We start from the raw sequence: 20,879 nt of genomic DNA on the forward strand, positions 1-20,879 counted from the left end.
GTAGAGGACAAATATCTGCAGAGAAACTTAAAAAAGGCTGAGACACTGAAATGACAGCACAGTTGTCTTGGTTTGAGACAAGTTAGGAGGCTGACAAGTTAGGATAATGGTTCATCCTCTTCTTGGCTGCCTGAACGAAGTTTCTTGAGTTCCTGTACAGGATGCTTTACCCTAGAGCTGCCAGAACAACCTTGGATATTTACAGCTCATCACCACTTTTGTAAGGAATTGTGTAGAGGAGGTGCCCAAGCTTTAAAGTTTCCTTTTCCATTCCCAGTTTTTCTGCAGGTCACACTGGACAAAACTTCCCCACCCATGAGTCACCGGAGGGACACAACGGCCACAGAACAGGGGCCCTTTCCACATCCAACCTCACAAACTCTTCCTTTGCCCACAAAACCAAGTCCCCCTGGGGGGGAAACTCTGTTTTAGTGCTTCCCAAGGGTGTGTCCTGTACCTGACCATCCTGGGAGGCAGCGGCAGTAGCCCGTGGTGGGGTGGCAGCCGTCCGCGTGGCTGCAGTCACAGCGCTCGGCGCAGTCCAGGCCGTAGGTACCATCCTGTGGCAACAAAAAACACAACACCCCGGAGATGATGGCAGCTGGGAGTTAGAGGAGAGACAGGTTAGGGTCAGCCCAGCCTCAAAAAGCAGACACAGACCTCTCCTGGATCTCCAGGCTGCTATGAATGTAAAATACTTGTGGCGTTTGGAACGTGTCAGCATCCTACACTTTCGTTCTTTCATTAAAGGGGGAAGATAAAGAATAAATTATGCTCTCTTGAAAAATCCCAGACTAAAGCAATTAAGTATCCTTTCTGCATCAAACTCTGAGATCTCTGTTTATAGGTCAAAATGGGTACCACACAGAGGTATAACTTTAAAGAAAATGAGTGAAACCTGTTAAATTACAAGATACCTTCAGTGTGAGGTTCACTGCATAAAAAAAGCAAACTATCACTTTCTTTTGATTAGAAACATTTCTCTTGATTAAAAACATTTCTCTCTGCATTACAACACATACTCCATCAAAAAGAGATAATCTTTGGCTATGGAGCAGTGCACAAAGCAAAACTTTTATTTTTACCTATGCAACATTTTTTGAATCAACAGGAGATTTCACAAGTTGAATCACCCTGTTGGTGTATTTATTTTTTCATGGGAAACATTTAAGCATTTGAATTTGCTTTTCCTGCTGTCTCCATAGAAGCTGGCACACAGATTGGTGGATAATTTCACACAAAATCAACCCAAGAAACTGAGAAGAGCAGATTTTTTACAATCTCCAAACAAGGCAAAGTATAACAGTCAACTGATCTTGAATAAAAAGTGTCACAGCCAAATTAAAAAAAAAGAGAGAGCATGGAAAAAAGGCCAGTATAATTTACAGTAATATTTCAGGGTTGCCCACAGCAAAGGCAGGAAAAAGGAAAAAAATCATGTCAGGTTTAAACCCCAATAATTTACATTCAAAGCTAAAAATTGGTGTCAGTCACATTAAAAATCTGCATAAAACCTGTATGAAAATTAATCTGCTGTTCTTTGATGTTCATGCATACATTCCAACTAAGTGCCACAGGATTTAGCTATTCAGCTGCCAGTCTTTCAAGTCTAAAGCAGAACAAAATCATACATTACTTCAGTGTAAGGAGCCTTTCACTCATCTCAACAATACATTTTTATATACAGAAAAAGAAAAAAATTAAGCATTTCCTTTGCATATAATCAGATTTGGAATGAAAGGAAATCCTCAAATATGCTGTTGAAAAGCAGTATTTTTAGCTTGCTATGTACTTGGACTGTTGTCGTGGTTTGAAAGGAAATGAAGTTTTTTGTGATGGTGTGGGCAATCCAATCAGTGTTCAGATTTAATATTGGCACCTGGTTTGTCCACTGAGGGCAGGATACGCCTCTGAGAACACAGGGGTTAAAAGCTGTGATCTCCCAGGGGAACTTCCTCTTGGAGTCCCGCTGGAGAGTGAGTAGACCCCCCTGCCCAGCTCCTTTGGCTGGGCAGGGGGGGAGGGGAGCCATGTGGCCAGAGAGAGAGGTAGGACAGGCCTGGGCCCAAGGGTGGAGGAGAACATTGCAAGGGCTTCGGGCAGCCGTCCTCCATTCCCCCACCCCCCCCTGCGAGAGAGAGAGAGACAGAGCCGGTGCCTGTGGTGCCTGTGATAATGGCCCGGCGTGAAGGAGAAGGGGGGGGTGCCCAGCAGGGCAGACAGGCGTGGGAGTTGACGAAGTAAACCGGCAGAGAGAGAGAGCTCGGGACTTTTAACCCCTTTGAGGAAGATGAGAACCTTGCAAAAGCTGAGTCCTCCTGAAGTTGATGAGATTTAGAAGATGTTGAGATTGAGAAGATGTTGAGGAAAATTCTAGGTGGGAGGAGATGATGAAGTGGCTTTGGGCTGGACTTTTCTTGTGTAGCCACAGCAGAACCACGGGTGTTTCTGTGCCACAGAGACTGCGTTCTAGGGGGAGGCGATGGCTCAGAGCCAAGAGAGTGCAGTGATGTGGAGGAGTGAACAGAGACGACGGGTGAGGAGGGTGTGGTGGTGCCCTCCGTCTCGAAGAAGAGAAGAAGACGATCTCTGTTCAAGAGACCCCTCGGCCCCAGGGGGTGAAATTTGGGGGGGACAGGTGTCCCAAAAAGAGAAGGACTGTGCTCCCTTTGGAACTGGTCAAAGTATCCTTAAAATGAAAAACCCCAGAAGCAGCTCTGATCCATGTGCAGTGGTGAGAGCACTGGACATGGAAGGCGTGTGGCGCAAGAGGGACTTCTCTCTCCTCAAGAGACTGAGAATCGATTGTCTGAAGGGTGGCAATGAAATTGGAAATTTGGTGGGGGGAGGAGGAAGAATTTTGGAAGGTTTTCATCTTATGTTCTATTGTGTTTTGTGTGTCTTCCTTTGTAGTTGTAGGTTAATAAATGCTTTTTTTTTTTTTCTTTTTAACCTTAAGTTGGAGCCTGCTTTGCTCTGTCTCTGATCATATCTCACAGTAGGTGCCAGGGAAGTAGGTGTTCTCATGGGGGCACTGGTATTGTGCCAGGCTTAAACCATGACATTTTTGGTTCCCTGACCGGGAAATCGATTTTTGGATGAGTGATAAGGTGAACTGTGAGATGTGATCAAGAAGAATAAGAGCAAAGCATGTAATGTATTTTTGGTTAAGATGATAGATTAATAGAGGTTTTATTGTTTAAGTAGAGTTTGTCTATTGTAATTTGGATGATAATTTTAGAAAATGTGTTCTCAGAGGCGAAGGGTGGAATGTCGTGGTTTGAAAGGAAATGAAGTTTTTTGTGATGGTGTGGGCAATCCAATCAGTGTTCAGATTTAATATTGGCACCTGGTTTGTCCACTGAGGGCAGGATACGCCTCTGAGAACACAGGGGTTAAAAGCTGTGATCTCCCAGGGGAACTTCCTCTTGGAGTCCCGCTGGAGAGTGAGTAGACCCCCCTGCCCAGCTCCTTTGGCTGGGCAGGGGGGGAGGGGAGCCATGTGGCCAGAGAGAGAGGTAGGACAGGCCTGGGCCCAAGGGTGGAGGAGAACATTGCAAGGGCTTCGGGCAGCCGTCCTCCATTCCCCCACCCCCCCCTGCGAGAGAGAGAGAGACAGAGCCGGTGCCTGTGGTGCCTGTGATAATGGCCCGGCGTGAAGGAGAAGGGGGGGGTGCCCAGCAGGGCAGACAGGCGTGGGAGTTGACGAAGTAAACCGGCAGAGAGAGAGAGCTCGGGACTTTTAACCCCTTTGAGGAAGATGAGAACCTTGCAAAAGCTGAGTCCTCCTGAAGTTGATGAGATTTAGAAGATGTTGAGATTGAGAAGATGTTGAGGAAAATTCTAGGTGGGAGGAGATGATGAAGTGGCTTTGGGCTGGACTTTTCTTGTGTAGCCACAGCAGAACCACGGGTGTTTCTGTGCCACAGAGACTGCGTTCTAGGGGGAGGCGATGGCTCAGAGCCAAGAGAGTGCAGTGATGTGGAGGAGTGAACAGAGACGACGGGTGAGGAGGGTGTGGTGGTGCCCTCCGTCTCGAAGAAGAGAAGAAGACGATCTCTGTTCAAGAGACCCCTCGGCCCCAGGGGGTGAAATTTGGGGGGGACAGGTGTCCCAAAAAGAGAAGGACTGTGCTCCCTTTGGAACTGGTCAAAGTATCCTTAAAATGAAAAACCCCAGAAGCAGCTCTGATCCATGTGCAGTGGTGAGAGCACTGGACATGGAAGGCGTGTGGCGCAAGAGGGACTTCTCTCTCCTCAAGAGACTGAGAATCGATTGTCTGAAGGGTGGCAATGAAATTGGAAATTTGGTGGGGGGAGGAGGAAGAATTTTGGAAGGTTTTCATCTTATGTTCTATTGTGTTTTGTGTGTCTTCCTTTGTAGTTGTAGGTTAATAAATGCTTTTTTTTTTTTTCTTTTTAACCTTAAGTTGGAGCCTGCTTTGCTCTGTCTCTGATCATATCTCACAGTAGGTGCCAGGGAAGTAGGTGTTCTCATGGGGGCACTGGTATTGTGCCAGGCTTAAACCATGACAACTGTAGTCCAAACTGTAGTTCAAATCTTGAACAACAATCTGAGCAGTGATAATAATGTTCTGAAGTTACTGAAACAAATTGAAATACATTGATTTAAATAAAGTCTCTGCTCAGACGTGAAAAACATTTCAGACAACTGGAAGTATTTGAACTATTTTTTAATAAATTATTATATTTATTATTATTTGAAGAAACAATTTCTGTTTATTCCCCTGCTCTGGAATTTTGAAGCAGAATTTGCATTTGAAATAGGTAAATGCTTATGGACATTGTTTGATACAGATGGAGAGAGGGAGAAGAAGACAATGAGCTTGGGCATGCTGAATTATCTGATACAGAAATAGTTTTAAGCTTTATGTTACTAAGTTTGGGATAGAGATGCAGTCGCTCTGAAATGATACATATCTTTTTTAAATGTCCATTTTGGAAGAGCTAATGCAGCTTGGGAGGTCTCATCACTCTTCAGACTCAGGCACTAAGTGATAAACAAAGCTGCCTGAGGAAACAGAAAAATCAGTCTTCTGATGGAGATGCATTGCTGGAAACACTGCACAGGTGGTACTGCCATCAGCTTTCCAGAATATATTCAATTTTCTTTGCCACTTTACTCACTGCAGGAGTGCTTCATCTTAAAACCAAAAGCAACGACACAAATAATCACTCCTGAGAGTTCCTAGTGCAGTTCAGCAGAAAACATTTTCATTGAAAATGAGGTGATTTCCAGTTTTCTGCTGCAGTTCAGCTACTCTCATCATGTCACTGCTCAGTAGAGCTTGTCCAAACTGAAAGAAGCTTAAGTGTGTTATTTACAGGGTGTGTGTTCCCTTCAGGTGATTCCTTTGCAGTTAGAACAAACCAACAACCTACTCTGCAGATACATTGCAAAAGTTAACAACTGTCAGGGGAAGGGAAAAGAAGGGCACAGAGCATTTATTTTAATAATTATTTTTGTTAAAAAGTTTTCCAGAAAATTGACACCCATCACTGAAAACAGTGGACCCTGGAAAAACCCACTTTTTATAAAATATTTCTTTTCAGTGTATAAAATATAATTGATACCAAACAGTTACACAATAAAAAAAATCCACTTGCAATTTTACAATTTAAAAACTTCTGAAATTACGTTATTTGAATTTATGTATTTTATTTTCCCAAAGCTGCAGATTACAAGGTGGAACAGAACTGATAAGGAGCATGCCATTGCCCTCACAATGATTTCTGATTTTCCAAAGTCTGGGAGAGAGTAGAAGCCAAAGCCCCAGGAGAAAAGCAAAGACCCATCATGGAACTGGGTGGTAAGAGCAATTTCTCACTTTTGACAGAGAGGGAATGAAAATTCTTTATTCATACTGTAACAAAATGTCATAATTTGATTTGGGGTGTATTTTTTGTATTTTTTCTCTCATTATTTACACTTAAAAGTACCAGTTTGATAGCATTTGATGGAGAAATACTACAAGAATTTTTAGTGCCTATCCCTGACCCTGCACCCCATCCTGTGTGCTCCAAAGGGACTCATTCCCATGGAGACAAAGAATGACAGATGCCCCACCCTGCCGAATATTCTCCTACAAAAACCTCAAAATTCAGTGAAATTATTAAACTACCTGGCAAGGGAGTTCACATTTCTCTCCCCTCCATCCTGGGGCACAGGTACAGGTTCCATCCAGAGCATTGCAAGCCCCTCCATTAAGACACTGGCAGGTCAGGTTACAGCCCAGTCCCCACGTGCCACTGGGGCAATTTATGGAGCAATCCACACCATGCCAACCTGCCAAAAGAAATTAAAAAAAAAAAAAAAAAAAAAAAGAAGGGATTAAAGTCAGAAATTATTCAGGTTTCCCCCCATTCTTCTCAGAGGGTGTTTCATGTCTCTGAGATGGGCAATACTGGGGTAAAATTCACTGCAGGATTTATCAGCTGCTTCAGCTGAGGGCCTGTCCAGGTTGGAACAGAGGTGCTCAAGGGCACCTTGTAACATCTGTGCACAGCACACATCTGCAGATGGGTGCCAACAAGCAAAAGAGACTGATGGAAGATCTGAAATGGAAATAGAGGCACCTTGACATTTCACTGAGAAGCTCAAAACTACACTGAGAATGTTAAGGTGTAGCCTAAAACCAATTAGGAATATTTTCCCTAGGCTCATGCTGCTGCTTTTGTAATTGTTCCACCAGCATTCAAGTCAGGCAGTCCTGTAATATGGTTTAACATGTATTTAACAACAAAAAAAAAAAAAAAAAAAAAAAAAAAAAAAAAAAAAAAAAAAAAAAAAAAAAAAAAAAAAAAAAAAAGAGGAAAATATTAAAGTGTTGTATAAACTAGATCCTTTGAGGGAACACAGTAGATGTTTTAGATGATTTCTGTACTTTTCTCCAAATAAAAAAAGAAATGTAATGGAAAATAGCTGTAAAATGCAGCATTCACCACTGATCATGCCCAGTAACAATGGTTTGCAGACTGGATAGACTGGGATGTGAATAGATTTTTTAAAATGTGATCTCCCATCAGATTCAAGAGGAACAGTGTGAGGCAGTCAGTCACATATTACCATCACCAGTGACACAGGCCAAGTTTCTAATTTTGTACCTTGTTTACAGTAAGTGGAGGGAAAAATAATTCTGCCCTGAGACTGATCAATAGGCTATGCAAAACACATGCACAGCAATCAGGCTGCCTCGTGCTTCATTGATAACTTCAAATTCAGGGGTCATTTCAGGAAAAAATGTAATTTTTGTAATTTGACTAGGAAATTGAGACACTCTCTCTCAGCTGTCTTCCCAGGATTTATTCTTTTCCTTTGTTTACATGACAAGTACCTAGTTTCAGTTTAATTTTACTTTTTGCTGTCCTCTTTCACTGTAGCATGATTAAAACTGCATGGAATACAGGAAGATAGGACTCTGCATTGCCCAAGGAATATTTTTATTCTCATGACCTAGCTGCTTTGCAGTATCAGCCTGAACAGGGTTAAATTAGCCATACTGTCTCTGAAAAGAGCAGAAGTTCCACATTTGCTGCATAACTGATTTAACAGTGTCAGTGCCTGAAAAATTTAGTGGCTATTTGTCTAGCAAATTCTGTTTAGGTGGGATATTGGGAATTAGGAATTGTTCCCATGCAGGGTGGGCAGGCCCTGGCACAGGGTGCCCAGAGCAGCTGGGGCTGCCCCTGGATCCCTGGCAGTGCCCAAGGCCAGGCTGGACATTGGGGCTTGGAGCAGCCTGGGATAGTGGGAGGTGTCCCTGGCATGGCAGGGGATGGAACAAAATGATCTTTAAGGTTCCTTCCAACCCAAACTGTTACCAAATCCTCCAAAATCCTTGGTATAAATAAACCCCACTAACACTGTTTTTTCTGTGTCAGCAAGTCAGGCATTAGTTTATCCCTGGTCAGGGTCTATGTGTGTGTGGCTGACAAAATTCTGTGCTCCACACAGATGCAGACACTAAACTTTTTCACTTATTTATCCATATTTAGCAAACAAAGAAATTATTATTCATTGGTTCTAAATGACATAATTCTCTTTCATTACATAGCATTCTTTCCTCTATTAGTAATAGATTTCTCACTTCTCAGGCTAATTAATCTGTATTTTTTACTCTTTTATTATCTGTTACAGGTAGGGAGCTTCCAACACACATATATGGAGTCTTAGTTATCTTGTCTTCCTCATCTTCTAGTTTCTGCAAAATGTCTTTGTAGCCCATAAATTCTGCTTTTCTTGTATTAATTTTAAACAACACATCTCTCTTTCTCTCTCTCTCTCTCCCTCCCCCAGGCTTTGTTCATTGAAGCACATCAAAATTAGCTAAGGAAAACTTGAAGTTTCATAACTTTTCCCAAGTATTCCCACAACAGCTGCTTATGACAAACTGCTAAATTGTGGCTAAAAATGTTTCAAACCTAACACACTGCTTATAGTCAACATAGGGGTTATGATTAATTAAAAACAAATTATTAAAATTTAATGAAAACCATCAATTAAAAAAAAGTTAGAAAAGTTATGTAATTCCATAATTATGGAGCAAAACCATTCTGGGATTTTGTATGATTTTGATTAGGAATACTGACATCAGATAAAGGGTACACCCCACAGATGTCCTGAAAGAGCAGAGAACAAGTTTTCTTCCCTGAGAATACATTTTCCTTGTTTTCACCTCCCAGAGTAACAGAAGCATCAGGTGTCCGCTTCTCATTAAGTTTCCCCTTCTCTACTTCAAAAACCCAATTTCATTTTACAGTTACAGGGAAACGAAATCCATCTGAGGAGACACTTACCTGCTTTGCAGGCACAAGAGCCATCCACAGGTGAACAGGTGGCCCCGTTTTTGCAGCTGCACTCAGAGGAGCAGTTCACTCCATACGTCCCAGGGAGACAAGGGGTACCACAAGACGCACCCTGAATTATAAAAACAATAGAGTCTAAAAACCACCTGAGGAGGGTCAGACAATACAACTGACTGAAGTGACACAAAAGCTAGAAAAGAATATAGCCCATGCAAGTCCTAGGCTGTCAATAAATTATCTTTAATTTAGGGGAGAGGGACACTTTTCAAGCTTTTGAAGTATTTTAAAGTCTATTTGAGTAAGTATTAGTTTTCTATGATTTGCTCTGAGAGCTCAGGTCACATAGCACCTGGTTAGATCAGGTGGATCAGGGGACAGTAATAAAGAAGCTCTTTATGAAGTCAAAACACTGTAAGAAAGTAGTGTAATAGTAAATTATGTGGGTATGTAAAATATTTTTAAGAGCTAATCTGGCTGACGTTTTCAGTTATTACTTTCACAAGAACAGTCATACTGTAAAATGTTAGGATTAGCATCCAAAGCACATGTAACAGGAAATGTGTGTAAAAGTTGCAGAATAATCTGTCCTGAAGTATAAAAAGCAGTGCTTTTGGCTGGGGTTTCTGTGGATGGAGTGTGAGGAGCTGATGACTGAAACCCACCATTCCTCCCTTTACTTACACCTCAACAGCACGCCCTCATTCTTACCAACATCTCATAAAGGAATTAACTTCTCTTTCTAAAAATGCCTTCATTTCAGCAGTGAGAACCCACCAGAAATGCTGATTTTTCAGGGTCCTACAGCACAAGCAGTGCTACCCAAACACCCTCATTTCCCTTTTACCACAGCGGAGGAGAAAGGGCAAGGTGGCACCCTGAAGAATTTGTTGCACAACTGGGGCTGAAAACAGCGAAACTGTGAAAGTGAGACCTCTTTTACCTTAAATCCAGGGGCACAGGTGCAGGTCCCAGTGACGCTGTCGCAGTCAGCCCCGTTCTGGCAGCTGCAGATCTGCTGACACGACTCCCCGTAGAAGCCCGGCGAACACGTCTCGTTGCAGTACAGCCCAGACCAGCCTGGCTTGCAGGAGCATTCCCCAGACATGGGGTGACAGCTGCCACGGCAGGGGGATGAAAGGTTAACTTGGTAATTCAGGACTAAATGTGGCATAAGTATTGTTTTCTTTGCACTGGACACAAAAAACCCCCTAAAATATAAAAAAAAAAAAAAAACCCAACAAAAAACCCCCAAACAACCACCCCCCCCCACCAAAAGCCCAAACAAACAAACAAAAAAACCAAAAACACCCCAAAATCCCCCCTGCTGCAGATGGGTTGCGTGAAGGGCCTTGCGTGAGATGATTTTACTTCCCACAACACAATTTGGTGTATTTACATAAAAATATGTGCCAATTGTGATAGGAAATGCAACATACAACACACAGACATTCTGGGAGGACATGGAAAGAAATGAAGGGTATAATTTTCTCTATTTGAACAGAAACCTTGCTGAAATACAGTTTTTACCATAAGACAAATATCCCCGGATACAAATACTATGAGGATGAAACCATTAAATTCCCCAACATTTGTTGTTAGATTCCCACTCTATCAGGATCATTTTCTGTAACCCTACAGAAGCTCAGCAGCATATTGTCTGAGAAACATGATCAAGAAAAATAGCATGGCATCCAACAGGAAATAAAAACACAGCACCCCATCAGCAAAGCAAGAACGTTCTCTTCATTAAACTAGTCTGGAAGAGGACAACTGAGAATGGTAAAAAACCTTCAGCCCTGGGCAGAAGCCAGCTATAGCATGAGAGCAGTGACCTTTTGGGGAATATCTGCCCTCTCTGCTGGCCATACCTGGTGGCACAGCAGCTGCCTCTATACCTGGAACAGCAGTTTCATTGAAGGGCCACGCAGGCAGCTGCTGCCTCGTAACAAATGGACATCATCAGCTGTGCAAGGATATATAGGCTGGGAGAGGGGACACAATGGGGAGCTCTGTAGCACTCTGGCAGACAAAGCATTTGCTTAATTCTCACCAAAGGAAGGCCTTAGTATCCAAATCCAATATATTTACAATGGGAAGACTGTTTGGAGATATTTGCCTCCCACTGATTGAAGTGAAGCTCCTTTAAGAGTGCTGGAAGGACCAAAAAAAAAAAAAAATCCTTTCTTCAGACAAATTAAATGACCCATGAGAAGAGCCTGGTTTTGCAAGACTTGCTGACTTTGTGTGTGGGGTGTTTTGGAAACTGAGTATTTTTGTGAGCATTTGAATGTCTGAAAGAATACCTGCTGCACATTTATAACATTACAACAACAATCTTTGAAAGAGCTGCAGTGTAACATGGGAACACAACATTAGTTACAACTGCTTTTAGACCTGAGGGCTGCTCTTGTCCAAGTAAGAGTTTAAAATTGCTGAAAATAACCATTGCTAATCAGGGAAGGCAAGGATTGTGAAAGTTGGAACATCACTATGTGTTCTGCTTTCTGCATATTTAATGCAAACAATATGGCACCATAAAAATGTGTGGGTCTTCAGGATATTAAAATACCTTTGATGGTGTTGATATAAAGTGAGAGGAAAGGCCTTTTCCTGCAGAAATTGTTCAAAACTCATGATGCTCATACTGAACAGCCCTGATTATTTGTTAGTGACCTGCATGCCAGCCATGAAACAAGATGAAATGGAGATATTCTCATATAAAACATGGGCAAAATTATTAAGACACATGATGCAGCAAGATAATCAGGTTTGTCTCCTATCCTAAATTCCTGTAGGACCCTGGAGCTCTCACTAGTGCAGGAATACAGAGCAGAGAAAATTAAAAAAAAAAAAAAAATCAATCCACAACTAGATAGTTGCTAGGATAAGAACCAGAATATATTCATAACATAAATTCAGTGGCACCTTATGATAAAAATCCCAGAAATCACGGAATCCTGTAAATTCCCGATTGGAAGTGTTGCTTGTTGTGGGCTTTTTATCTTTTTTCCCCTTCCAGGAGAAGGGGAGCCCACACGCATGAGGAAGCACTGGATATGAGGCAGAGGCATTGATAATTCTGTGGCCCCAGTGAGTGTCACTGAGGCGCCCTTGCCCACGTATTGATTGGTGCTGAAATTAGTATTCCATGATTTGTAATTAGATGTAGGAAGCCAAAGCACTTCTGGAGGTTTCTGATGGGTTCTCACGCAGTTATCTTAATTGGCAATAATGTTTAAATATTAAGGTAGGGATATAAAGAGATGCTGGGAGATACTGGCAGTATATCCTCTTTTATTTCTGGCTGTCTGTTCACACTTGCTGGAAATGCAACCCTACTCTGAACAGAGACAAAAATAAATTACTGTGGGTAGTTCATATTATGTATTTGAAGGATTTAAGTGAAAATAATTATCTTTATATGCTTCATTTACTTATTTGCTTTTAAAGTACCCAACCAAATTGTGCAGCACCCTAAAAAATAAATATAAACATAATATGAATAAATACAAAATTTCCATTAAAAGTTCTTGCACCTGTACATACAGGCCCATTAGAAAAATGGAAATTTAAAAAGCCCTAATCTTTACTTTTAAAACAGAGCCAAACTACATGAACCAAAAATGAATTCCACCAATAAAACTACATGGGTGTCTCAGAAAGGGCATGAGACAAGAAAAAAAAAACAACCCATAGTGTTCATGTCATGAATAAATCTTAATTGCAGGCTGAACTGCACCAAGGGTGTTGGTACAAGAAGGACTTTACCTGTTGCTGTCCTCTGGGGCCCTCAAACAGATTAAAATCTCTCAAGTATAGCTATTTTTATGCTCTACAGAGCATTTAATAAAGGCTGCTGGTAAAACCAAGAGCAAGGAAGGGCTTGCCTTTCATCTCCAGGAGCTGCCATCAACCAACAGCAGCAGCAAAATCCCTGTAGCTCAGCCTACCCAAAATGCAAATAATGAATAAATGTCAGAGCTGTTTTGATGCAATTTTTGTTAATCAAATAAAACAGGAGTAAAAACCAAAGAATGTGCATTTTTCAACTATGTATGTGGAGAAGTATGTGAAGAAAACATAGCTGTATTCTGGAACTTACATATACTTTCTTTAGAGCAGTATTTTTTAGAGCTAAGCACTTTTTTTCAATTAACCTTTCTGTTCATTTCTGTATTGATTAATACCAATAACCTAGAGCTCTAAGCCTACCAAAAGCTCCTCTTTGAGGATATCTAAACCAGTGATCACACCCAGATGAAAAAAGCTGTTATAGAATCAAGGGCCCCCAAAACAGAACCCCAGACCTATAGACACACAAAGTTTATTTGCAGAAGGCATTCCCCCCCCCTCCCCCCTTTTTTTTTTTTTTTTTTTTTTTTTTTTGCATGCCCTGAGATTACTTTTCTGCTAAATGAATTAGTGCAGTGCTTGTGGAGGGCAAGAGAGGGTTGAGGATATTCCCTGACATGATTAAAGAGTTGCTTCATGGCTGACTGACATCAAGAAGTGAGGACAACCAGGCACAACTGGCTTCTAAAAAGATTTTCAAAAGATACTCAAAAGCCTCAAGTGCCCACAGAGAGTTTTGTCTTCTACATCACTACCCTGATTCCTGATATTTATGGTCTTGGGCACATCCTGACCCAAGGAGAACCAACTTAACACAAATGTAAAATATACTTGTGAAGCAATGAAAATATTTTTCTCACACATCATGATGCTCTGTCAAATATGTTCCAGCACCTTCAGGGCTGGGATTTGTCATTCAGGGGGAGAAATGTAAAAAAAAAAAAAAAGACCAGCCAAATGCTGTTGTTTACTTGTGAACATTTGTGATCTGATTTGACCACGAGCTGTCTCTTCCAGTGGTATAAATGAAGGAACAGCTGTGTGGGACATGAATCAGAAGTAATCCCTGTAATATTAGAAATGGTATACAGTGCAATGCATTCCTGTCAAACCAGGCTGCTGCAACAGTCTGCAGACAGATTTTCTGTAGGGAAGTAGCTAACTATAATTCATAACACAATAGTGTGTGGTGTGCTAGCCTAATCTGAGAGCTGGAGGGCCCTGCATTATAATGCCATTTATTCCTGAACACACTGCCCAAATAATAAACTGCTTGATTTTACATCAAAACTCTTCTCTATTTTTTCAGGGTTTTTCAGGCAAATGGGATGAGCAAAAGCACAAGTACACAACTGTAAAAGTATATGATTGGAAGGGGAAAATTATTCAGTTTGTTGTCACACAGTTTGTCAACAAAAGGTGTGTTGGACAACTGCAACAAAGCACAAAATAATTTTTCACAAACAATTAACAGAGTGGCTATTTCCATGCATGGATTTAACATCACTGCTAAATTCTGACTAAAGGCTTTTATTTTGTCTATGAGAAAAAGTGCCTCTTCTATTAATGTAGAGCAGCATTCTATGTGACACTCAGTAGCTCCTGCAAATTACCCTCACAGCTACTTTCAATAGCAAAAATTTAAATTGTGCTCACGACCCTTCTCCAAGGTACTGTTATTAGTAATGCAATTAGGTGTAAGTGAATGCACAATGACCACAGTATCTAATTAGAAGAACTGTTTTGTAACAAGAGAAAGCTGTCCACAATTGTTCTATAAATATTCTGATTCGCCTCAACTGACATCTGACATCCCTCCCTCACAGCTGAAACTGTGTCTGCAAATAACTAGTTTTTATATTTTCCTAACAATATGCTCAAATGCTGTCAAAATGCACAAAAACCTCAAAAACCAGGGCTCATCATTTCCTGAATGAGGAGAGATGTGTAAAAGCTAACTAATGGGAAAATTATTTTCATTTGATTTCCACAGATTGGATTTTACCTGCTCACTCAAAAAAGCTCTTAAATGACAATAAATGTACTTTTCCCAGTTATACAGTAGGTAAGGCTTTTGAAATTTTGTACTAAATTCAGTCACCCACAGAAATTCTTATAGAAAGAGACTGAGAGAAATGTCCAAGCTTCTCATGCCCTAATCAGAAGACTTTAAACATCTATTGATTTCAATTCAATTATTTCTCATCTACAGTAAACCAGAGTATGTAAGAGGCAGCCCTTGTGTACTGACTTTATTCAGTCACAGTGAAAAACAGAATGATTTATTCAGGTAGCAAACACAGATAAAGGTCATGCTTTGTCTTAATATTTATTTAATGGGTCAGAGACCAAACACAGCAGTGAATATGACAATCAAACATGCTTGCAAGTAAAAATTCAAAGCATCTTTTGGGATGGTATTTTCTTTCTCACTGTAGTCAGAGAATACCAAATACTTACAAGTCTTTAGCTGCTTCAGTCTGCATGAAAGTATTAGAAAAATCAGGAAATACCTCTTTTCAAGTTATATTTGGATTTCTGTGTTCTGTTTAAGAAAAAACAAAGCAGGGTAGAGGGTGCAAAGCCTACCTCCAGGTGTTGGGCATGTGGCAGGGGCACTTTTTATCACACTTGAGGCCATAAATGCCCTCGGGGCAGAGCCTGGTCTCACAGTGCTGCCCAGTGTAGCCTGGCTCACAGAGGCAGGCACCACTGATGTGGTAGCACTTCCCACCATTCACACACTTGCAGGTCTCAGCACAAAGCAGCCCGTAGCTCCCCACTGGGCACTCATCCTGGCACCTGTGAGGTAAAAAAACCAAACAACCAACCAATAAACAAACAAAAAAACTGTTATATTTCCCATAAATGACAGCTTCTGGAGGTTCAAAGGATATCTGGTTTATGAGGAATGTCTTCTACTGGTTAAAAATGCCACTTAAATAAGAGCAAAAATCTGTTTAACTTGGAGAAACCTTCAGGGGATCAACACCCTTCTTTTCATCTCATTTTTCTGACAGATGAAAATGAGAATCAGTAAAGATTTGAGTTTAACACACATGGGGAAGTAGCAATGATTTTTGTTGCTGCTTAAGGAAATACATCTTAAGAAAGAGACTTCACCAAACTTTTCCTTTCTTATTCACAGAGTTTTGAGAAGATAGACAACAGGTATAAATTAATCTGTTTAGCCAACGGATTAATTTCCTTAGTTTTTCACAGATGGAACACATTGTTTAACCTAAAGATTAGTCTGTATCTTTTATCTGACTACTAGAAAATAAAATTTCAGCATCCTGCTTCTCAAATTTGCAACTCATAAACTGATGATTTTCTGGATAGCAATTTCATTTGTCTGTGTCTTATGAGTTTGATGTTTTCAGCTTTGTCTTTCCTGTGTTCTAAAATAGGAACTGTTAAATTCTGAATGCCAGTCAAGTTACAGGTTGTAGAAAAATACTACTTGATAATATAACACATTCTTAATGGTTTTATTTCTTTTTATTTTTTTCCTGCTTTTTTTTTTTTTCTTCTTCTTCTGTCTTTCTTATAGATTTGGCTTTTTTGTTTTGGTTTGTTTTCAGGTATGACTAGTGGCTCATTGCATGAAAATTTCAATGATACACAATACAAGGAACTGCAAAATGTAACAAAAATTAGCAAAGCCCTTTGACTGAAGTGAAATGGGTAGACATGCAGTATTTTTCTCTGATCTCTGATCCTGATACCCAAAAGTTTCAAGGTATTTGTAACTCTTTTTTATCAATAAAATCTTCTTTTCTCCTGAGGTGTAGCATAACAGTAGAACTAACAGCATAATAAGAGAGGTAATTACCTTGTATCAATGTGTCCTGATGAACTTATACAAATAAAGCTGTGAAAGAATTTTCTTCAAATGGAAACCAGGAACCTCAGCCAAAGGAGCCAAAATTTAAGCCTTTTTTTTTTTTTTAAATTTAACTTGTAAAAACCATCTCTTTCAAGGAGGTGTGTATGGGCTACCTCAGACAGTGCCCACACAGTTCTCTGACATGAAATAAGGACCAGGTCTACAACCTTGCCACTGACTCCTTCCTGCCCTTGGCACCACCTTGAAAAATGAAAGAATTGAAAATACAGCCTCTTTTGCAAGAAAAGGAGGCTCAGATCTGCGAAAGTGATCTCAGTGCTGCAAAATGTAAGGCATTTCAGATGAAAGTCTTAGAGGCATTTCAGAGGAAAGATTTAAATTATTACAATGCAAAACTTTAATTACTTTTAAAAACACCAGTGCAGAGCAGTGTGTAGACACTTGTGTGGTTACTCTGATTTTCCCTGGAGCCCCTGTCTATGTCAGCCTAAATGCATACACCACCTTCTGCACTGTTTCTTCACAGACACAAATATAACTTTGGCATGCAAATGGCTCTGGGCTAATTATTTCTCTTCTTCTTGAGGTCTTTTTCCGCATTATGTCTGGCAGGACACTTCCCACGTCCTGTGAACGCTGGTGTGGGGAGTGCACATGGTTACAAAACCCACAGCTGCTGGCAGGGATCCCCTGGACTGACCCCAGTGATCAGGCTGCTGCTGACTCCTGAAAATTAGTTGTGAGCTGCTTAAAGTACATGCAGGAAAACATTCTTTCATTGCTTTCCACTGCCTTCAAAAGTGATGTCTCACTCTACTATCTTTCCAATCTGCCAAAGCTGACTTAACAGCCATCAGAAAATGAAATGTTTCATTTCATTTGAGCAGAGCATTTTTAGGAGACAACTCTCCAGCCTGCAGCCTTTGAAGAGGGATTGAATGAGCCTCCCTCGCTGGTGTGAGTGCCAGACATCTGCACAAACCCATGAGCCTCCCTCCTCATCCCTCCACCACAGCCCAGGCTGCACCATTCTGCACGACACTCCAAGGGAGGAAGACTCACAAGAAGTGCCAGAGCACAGCAGGCAAACAGTGAAACCCAACAGCTCCTTCACAGGACATGTGTTCTTTCACATGGACTTTCAACTTGCAACCCGGCATCAGCTGAGTGACGCGGCAAACATTTCATCACCGAAATCACCACTTTCAATCATATCTCAGATGCTTCCACTGCTCCTCCTACCAGCTTCTGAAGTTGCCCTGCTGTAGCAGAGCCCTCCAGGCTCAGCAGCCTGGCAGGAATGGGTTTTCCTTACCGTTCCCCTGTGTAGCCTGGGCTGCAGTGGCAGTGGCCCGTCGCTGAGTCGCAGGTGCCTCCATTGTGGCACTGGCACTCCTGGGAGCAGTTCTTCCCATAACGACCCTCAGGACAAGGCTGACCACAGACCATGCCCTGGGAGTGCAGGAGAGAAATCTTAAGAGTTGGGACTGCAGCTTGAATGGACAAGGGAGAAATGAGGAAAGATCAAGAACATGCTGTGTTAGTCTCCCAGTGCTGATCCTGGAAATGCCAGACCCTTCTCCAGCTTTAAACACTAGGCATGTTCCAGCACTGGAGGAATAATCTTCTAGGATTTGCATGTTGGAAGTTAAACACTCATGAAAAACACTCTCTCTAAGCACCTGTGAAAACACTTACACTAACTGATGTCAATCTCTTCCCAATTTATTTACCAGTACTATATATCAATATACCCAGGAATGCCCTCCAGTGAACAGAGGTGTAAGAAGCAGCAGCTGCTCCAATGCCCCAATTATTCTACCTTATGGTAAGTTGGGTTTATTTTTTTTTTTTTTGATGAATGAAAAAGCTGTTTGCAATTTCACTTAAAGCAGCACATCCTAAAAGCTTAAGTAGCATGATTGCTCCTTTCAATGGGTTTTGAATTTCTGCACTGCCTTTTACATCCTTGGAATTAATTGCACCTGGGTGGTGAGGGAAACAACAGAAACTAAGACTTTTAAGAAGCCATTTCAAGAAAAAGGTATTTACAGGCATTTCATCAGACAAAAGACATCCAGTTATTTCATCTAATGGAAGACACTGCAGAATTTGCACCTGACTACCTTAAACCTCCCTTACAAAAAAAAAAAAAAAAGCAAGAAAAGGTTACACTGACAAAATACAAAATAGTGTTTCACAAAACTCAAAATTCTAAAATTAAAACTTATACTTAAATAATTACTTGGAATGGAAAAGTAGTCAAAGGTCTAAATAGTCATTAATTAACACACACACTAGTAGCATAAAGTTTTCCTCAGTGCTTCATGTGCTATATCTAATTTTTAGTAGCAGATAAAGGGAGTCAAGAATTTATGCAAACATCTGTATTCCACGACCAACAATTCTGCTCTTCTAGCATGAAATGCAATAAGAAAGCAAAAATGGGCATATTCCAAGGTGGGTAGTCAGGCGTACTCTAAAATCTCACAACCAGAGATTGTATTTTAAAGCATGCTCTCTAGTTGGTGAAAAACTGGCCTCTGCCACAGCTTATTCTCAGTATAATATGTAATTAAATGATCAGTAAATGTGAATTTTCACACAAAAGAAACATTTAAATGGAAAATATTATTAAATGCTCATGATAAGTATTATCAGCAAATGCACTTAAAGAATTTATTTGGGCCTTGATCACCTTCCAGTTGCACTATTTTCTAACTTATAGCAGGCAGCCTAATAGCAAGGGAAGGTAATTTGCAGCTGCAAGGTCAGGTCTTAATACCCTACCCTCTGATGAAAGGGAAGGAAGCCTAAAGATAATGTCAAAGATCTGATGTCCCATCTCCTCTCCAACAGTGAACACACTAGGCAAAGGTTTTGGGCTTTTTTCCATGCATACTAGACATACAAAAACAGGCACAAACCCCACTATTAATAAACACAATGGTGTTATCTCCCTGTAATATCAACCTCCATGCAGAAACCAGTGACTCCCAGGCAAGATCTAAAGGATATTGCCTTGTCACAGCACAACTCATGTCTTTTGCTTCCCAGAATCTGATACAGTTAAAAAGGCAGTGCAGAACTGGAGCATTTTCAGTAACAGATGGTTTCGCAAGCATTTTATTTCAGTACCCTATGCTAAAATATGTTTCTCATTACTCCTGGCTACAAGCAGACCACATTTGCTATCCTCGTTTGCTACCCTGTTTTTCTCCCCCTGTCGAGATGTACAAATATGGAAGTTTTAGGGGGGTTGTGGGGGTTTCAGAGAGCATTTTTTACCATCCATCCCGGCGGGCAGGAGCACTCCCCAGTGATGTGGTGACAGACGCCTCCGTTCTGGCACGGGCACCTCTCCTCGCACTGTGGGCCATGCTTCCCGGGGGGACACAGGTCCTCACAGCTGTGCACAGGGTGGGGACAGCACAGACACCCGTTACCACAGGCCCCAGCTTTGTTTCCCGTGCTATCATCATCAGCTCTTCCAGGCAAAAGCGTGGAGCACAGAGCAGTGTGACGCAGAGAGATGTGCCCCAAGTGTTGTGTGGCACCCACACAACGGATTGAAGGAAACAGACCAGGCATCCTACTCCTTCCCAAGGCATGTCTTTACAGCAGTTTGGCACTCATTCCCTGCTGCTCACACAGCTCTGGAATGACCAAGGCCAAACAACTCCATGTTTCAATGCCATTTCCCAAACCTGTGCCCAGACTGTAACGGCCACGAAGAACCCTCTGCTGCTCCTTTTCGCGCGTTTTTACCCATCTGGGTCAAGGCTTTTTTTCCTCTTGGCTGCACATCTGAATGCAACCTCCAACATGGCTTTGCTCAAACCTGCTAGCTCAGGATTGAGGCCCTGCAATCTAAATGGAACCTAAACTCTCCAACACCCTGCCACCCCAAAAACACAACACGGTCACTGCTTACAAGGCGCCGGTGTATCCGGGGGGACACCTGCACTCCCCGGTGACGTGGTCGCAGGTGGCTCTGTTCTGGCACTGGCACTTCTGGTGGCAGTCGTTGCCGTAGGAGCCGGGGTCGCAGCGCTCCTCGCAGCGCCAGCCCTTGAAGCCTGCAGAGCAGTGGCAGGCCCCAGTGATGGGGTTGCACAGGGCACCATTCTTGCACTGGCAGCGGCTGCTGCAGTGCGGTCCCCAGTGGTCGCTGTCGCACGCTGGACGGGCAGAAGAAGAAAAGTTTTAGAGGAGTTTTTGTGGTTGCAATACTGGAGGTGCTGTCAGTTGGCAGTGCGGCAACAAGAAAGAAGTTATGGCAGGGAAATAGTTATTCCTTCTTGGTCCTTAAGGATTGTGGCAGGCAGATCAGACTTCGTTTACGCGATTTA

General features: G+C 41.7%; 1 protein-coding gene across 2 annotated transcripts in view; it reads right to left on the reverse strand.

The window, feature by feature from the left end:
• MEGF10 (multiple EGF like domains 10) overlaps nucleotides 1–20,879 on the reverse strand; it is an 88,554-nt gene that overhangs the window by 28,459 nt on the left and 39,216 nt on the right. For both annotated transcript variants that reach the window (XM_050986887.1, XM_050986886.1), the window contains exons 6-13: nucleotides 20,462–20,708; nucleotides 19,816–19,936; nucleotides 17,843–17,979; nucleotides 15,267–15,479; nucleotides 9,766–9,940; nucleotides 8,817–8,937; nucleotides 6,143–6,306; nucleotides 458–560 (exon numbers count right to left, since the gene is read on the reverse strand). In XM_050986887.1, coding sequence (XP_050842844.1) covers nucleotides 458–560; nucleotides 6,143–6,306; nucleotides 8,817–8,937; nucleotides 9,766–9,940; nucleotides 15,267–15,479; nucleotides 17,843–17,979; nucleotides 19,816–19,936; nucleotides 20,462–20,708 — 1,281 coding nt within the window. The remainder of the gene's footprint in view (nucleotides 1–457; nucleotides 561–6,142; nucleotides 6,307–8,816; nucleotides 8,938–9,765; nucleotides 9,941–15,266; nucleotides 15,480–17,842; nucleotides 17,980–19,815; nucleotides 19,937–20,461; nucleotides 20,709–20,879) is intronic.

This window comes from Serinus canaria, chromosome Z (genome assembly GCF_022539315.1).
Source record: "Serinus canaria isolate serCan28SL12 chromosome Z, serCan2020, whole genome shotgun sequence".
NCBI lineage: Eukaryota > Metazoa > Chordata > Aves > Passeriformes > Fringillidae > Serinus > Serinus canaria.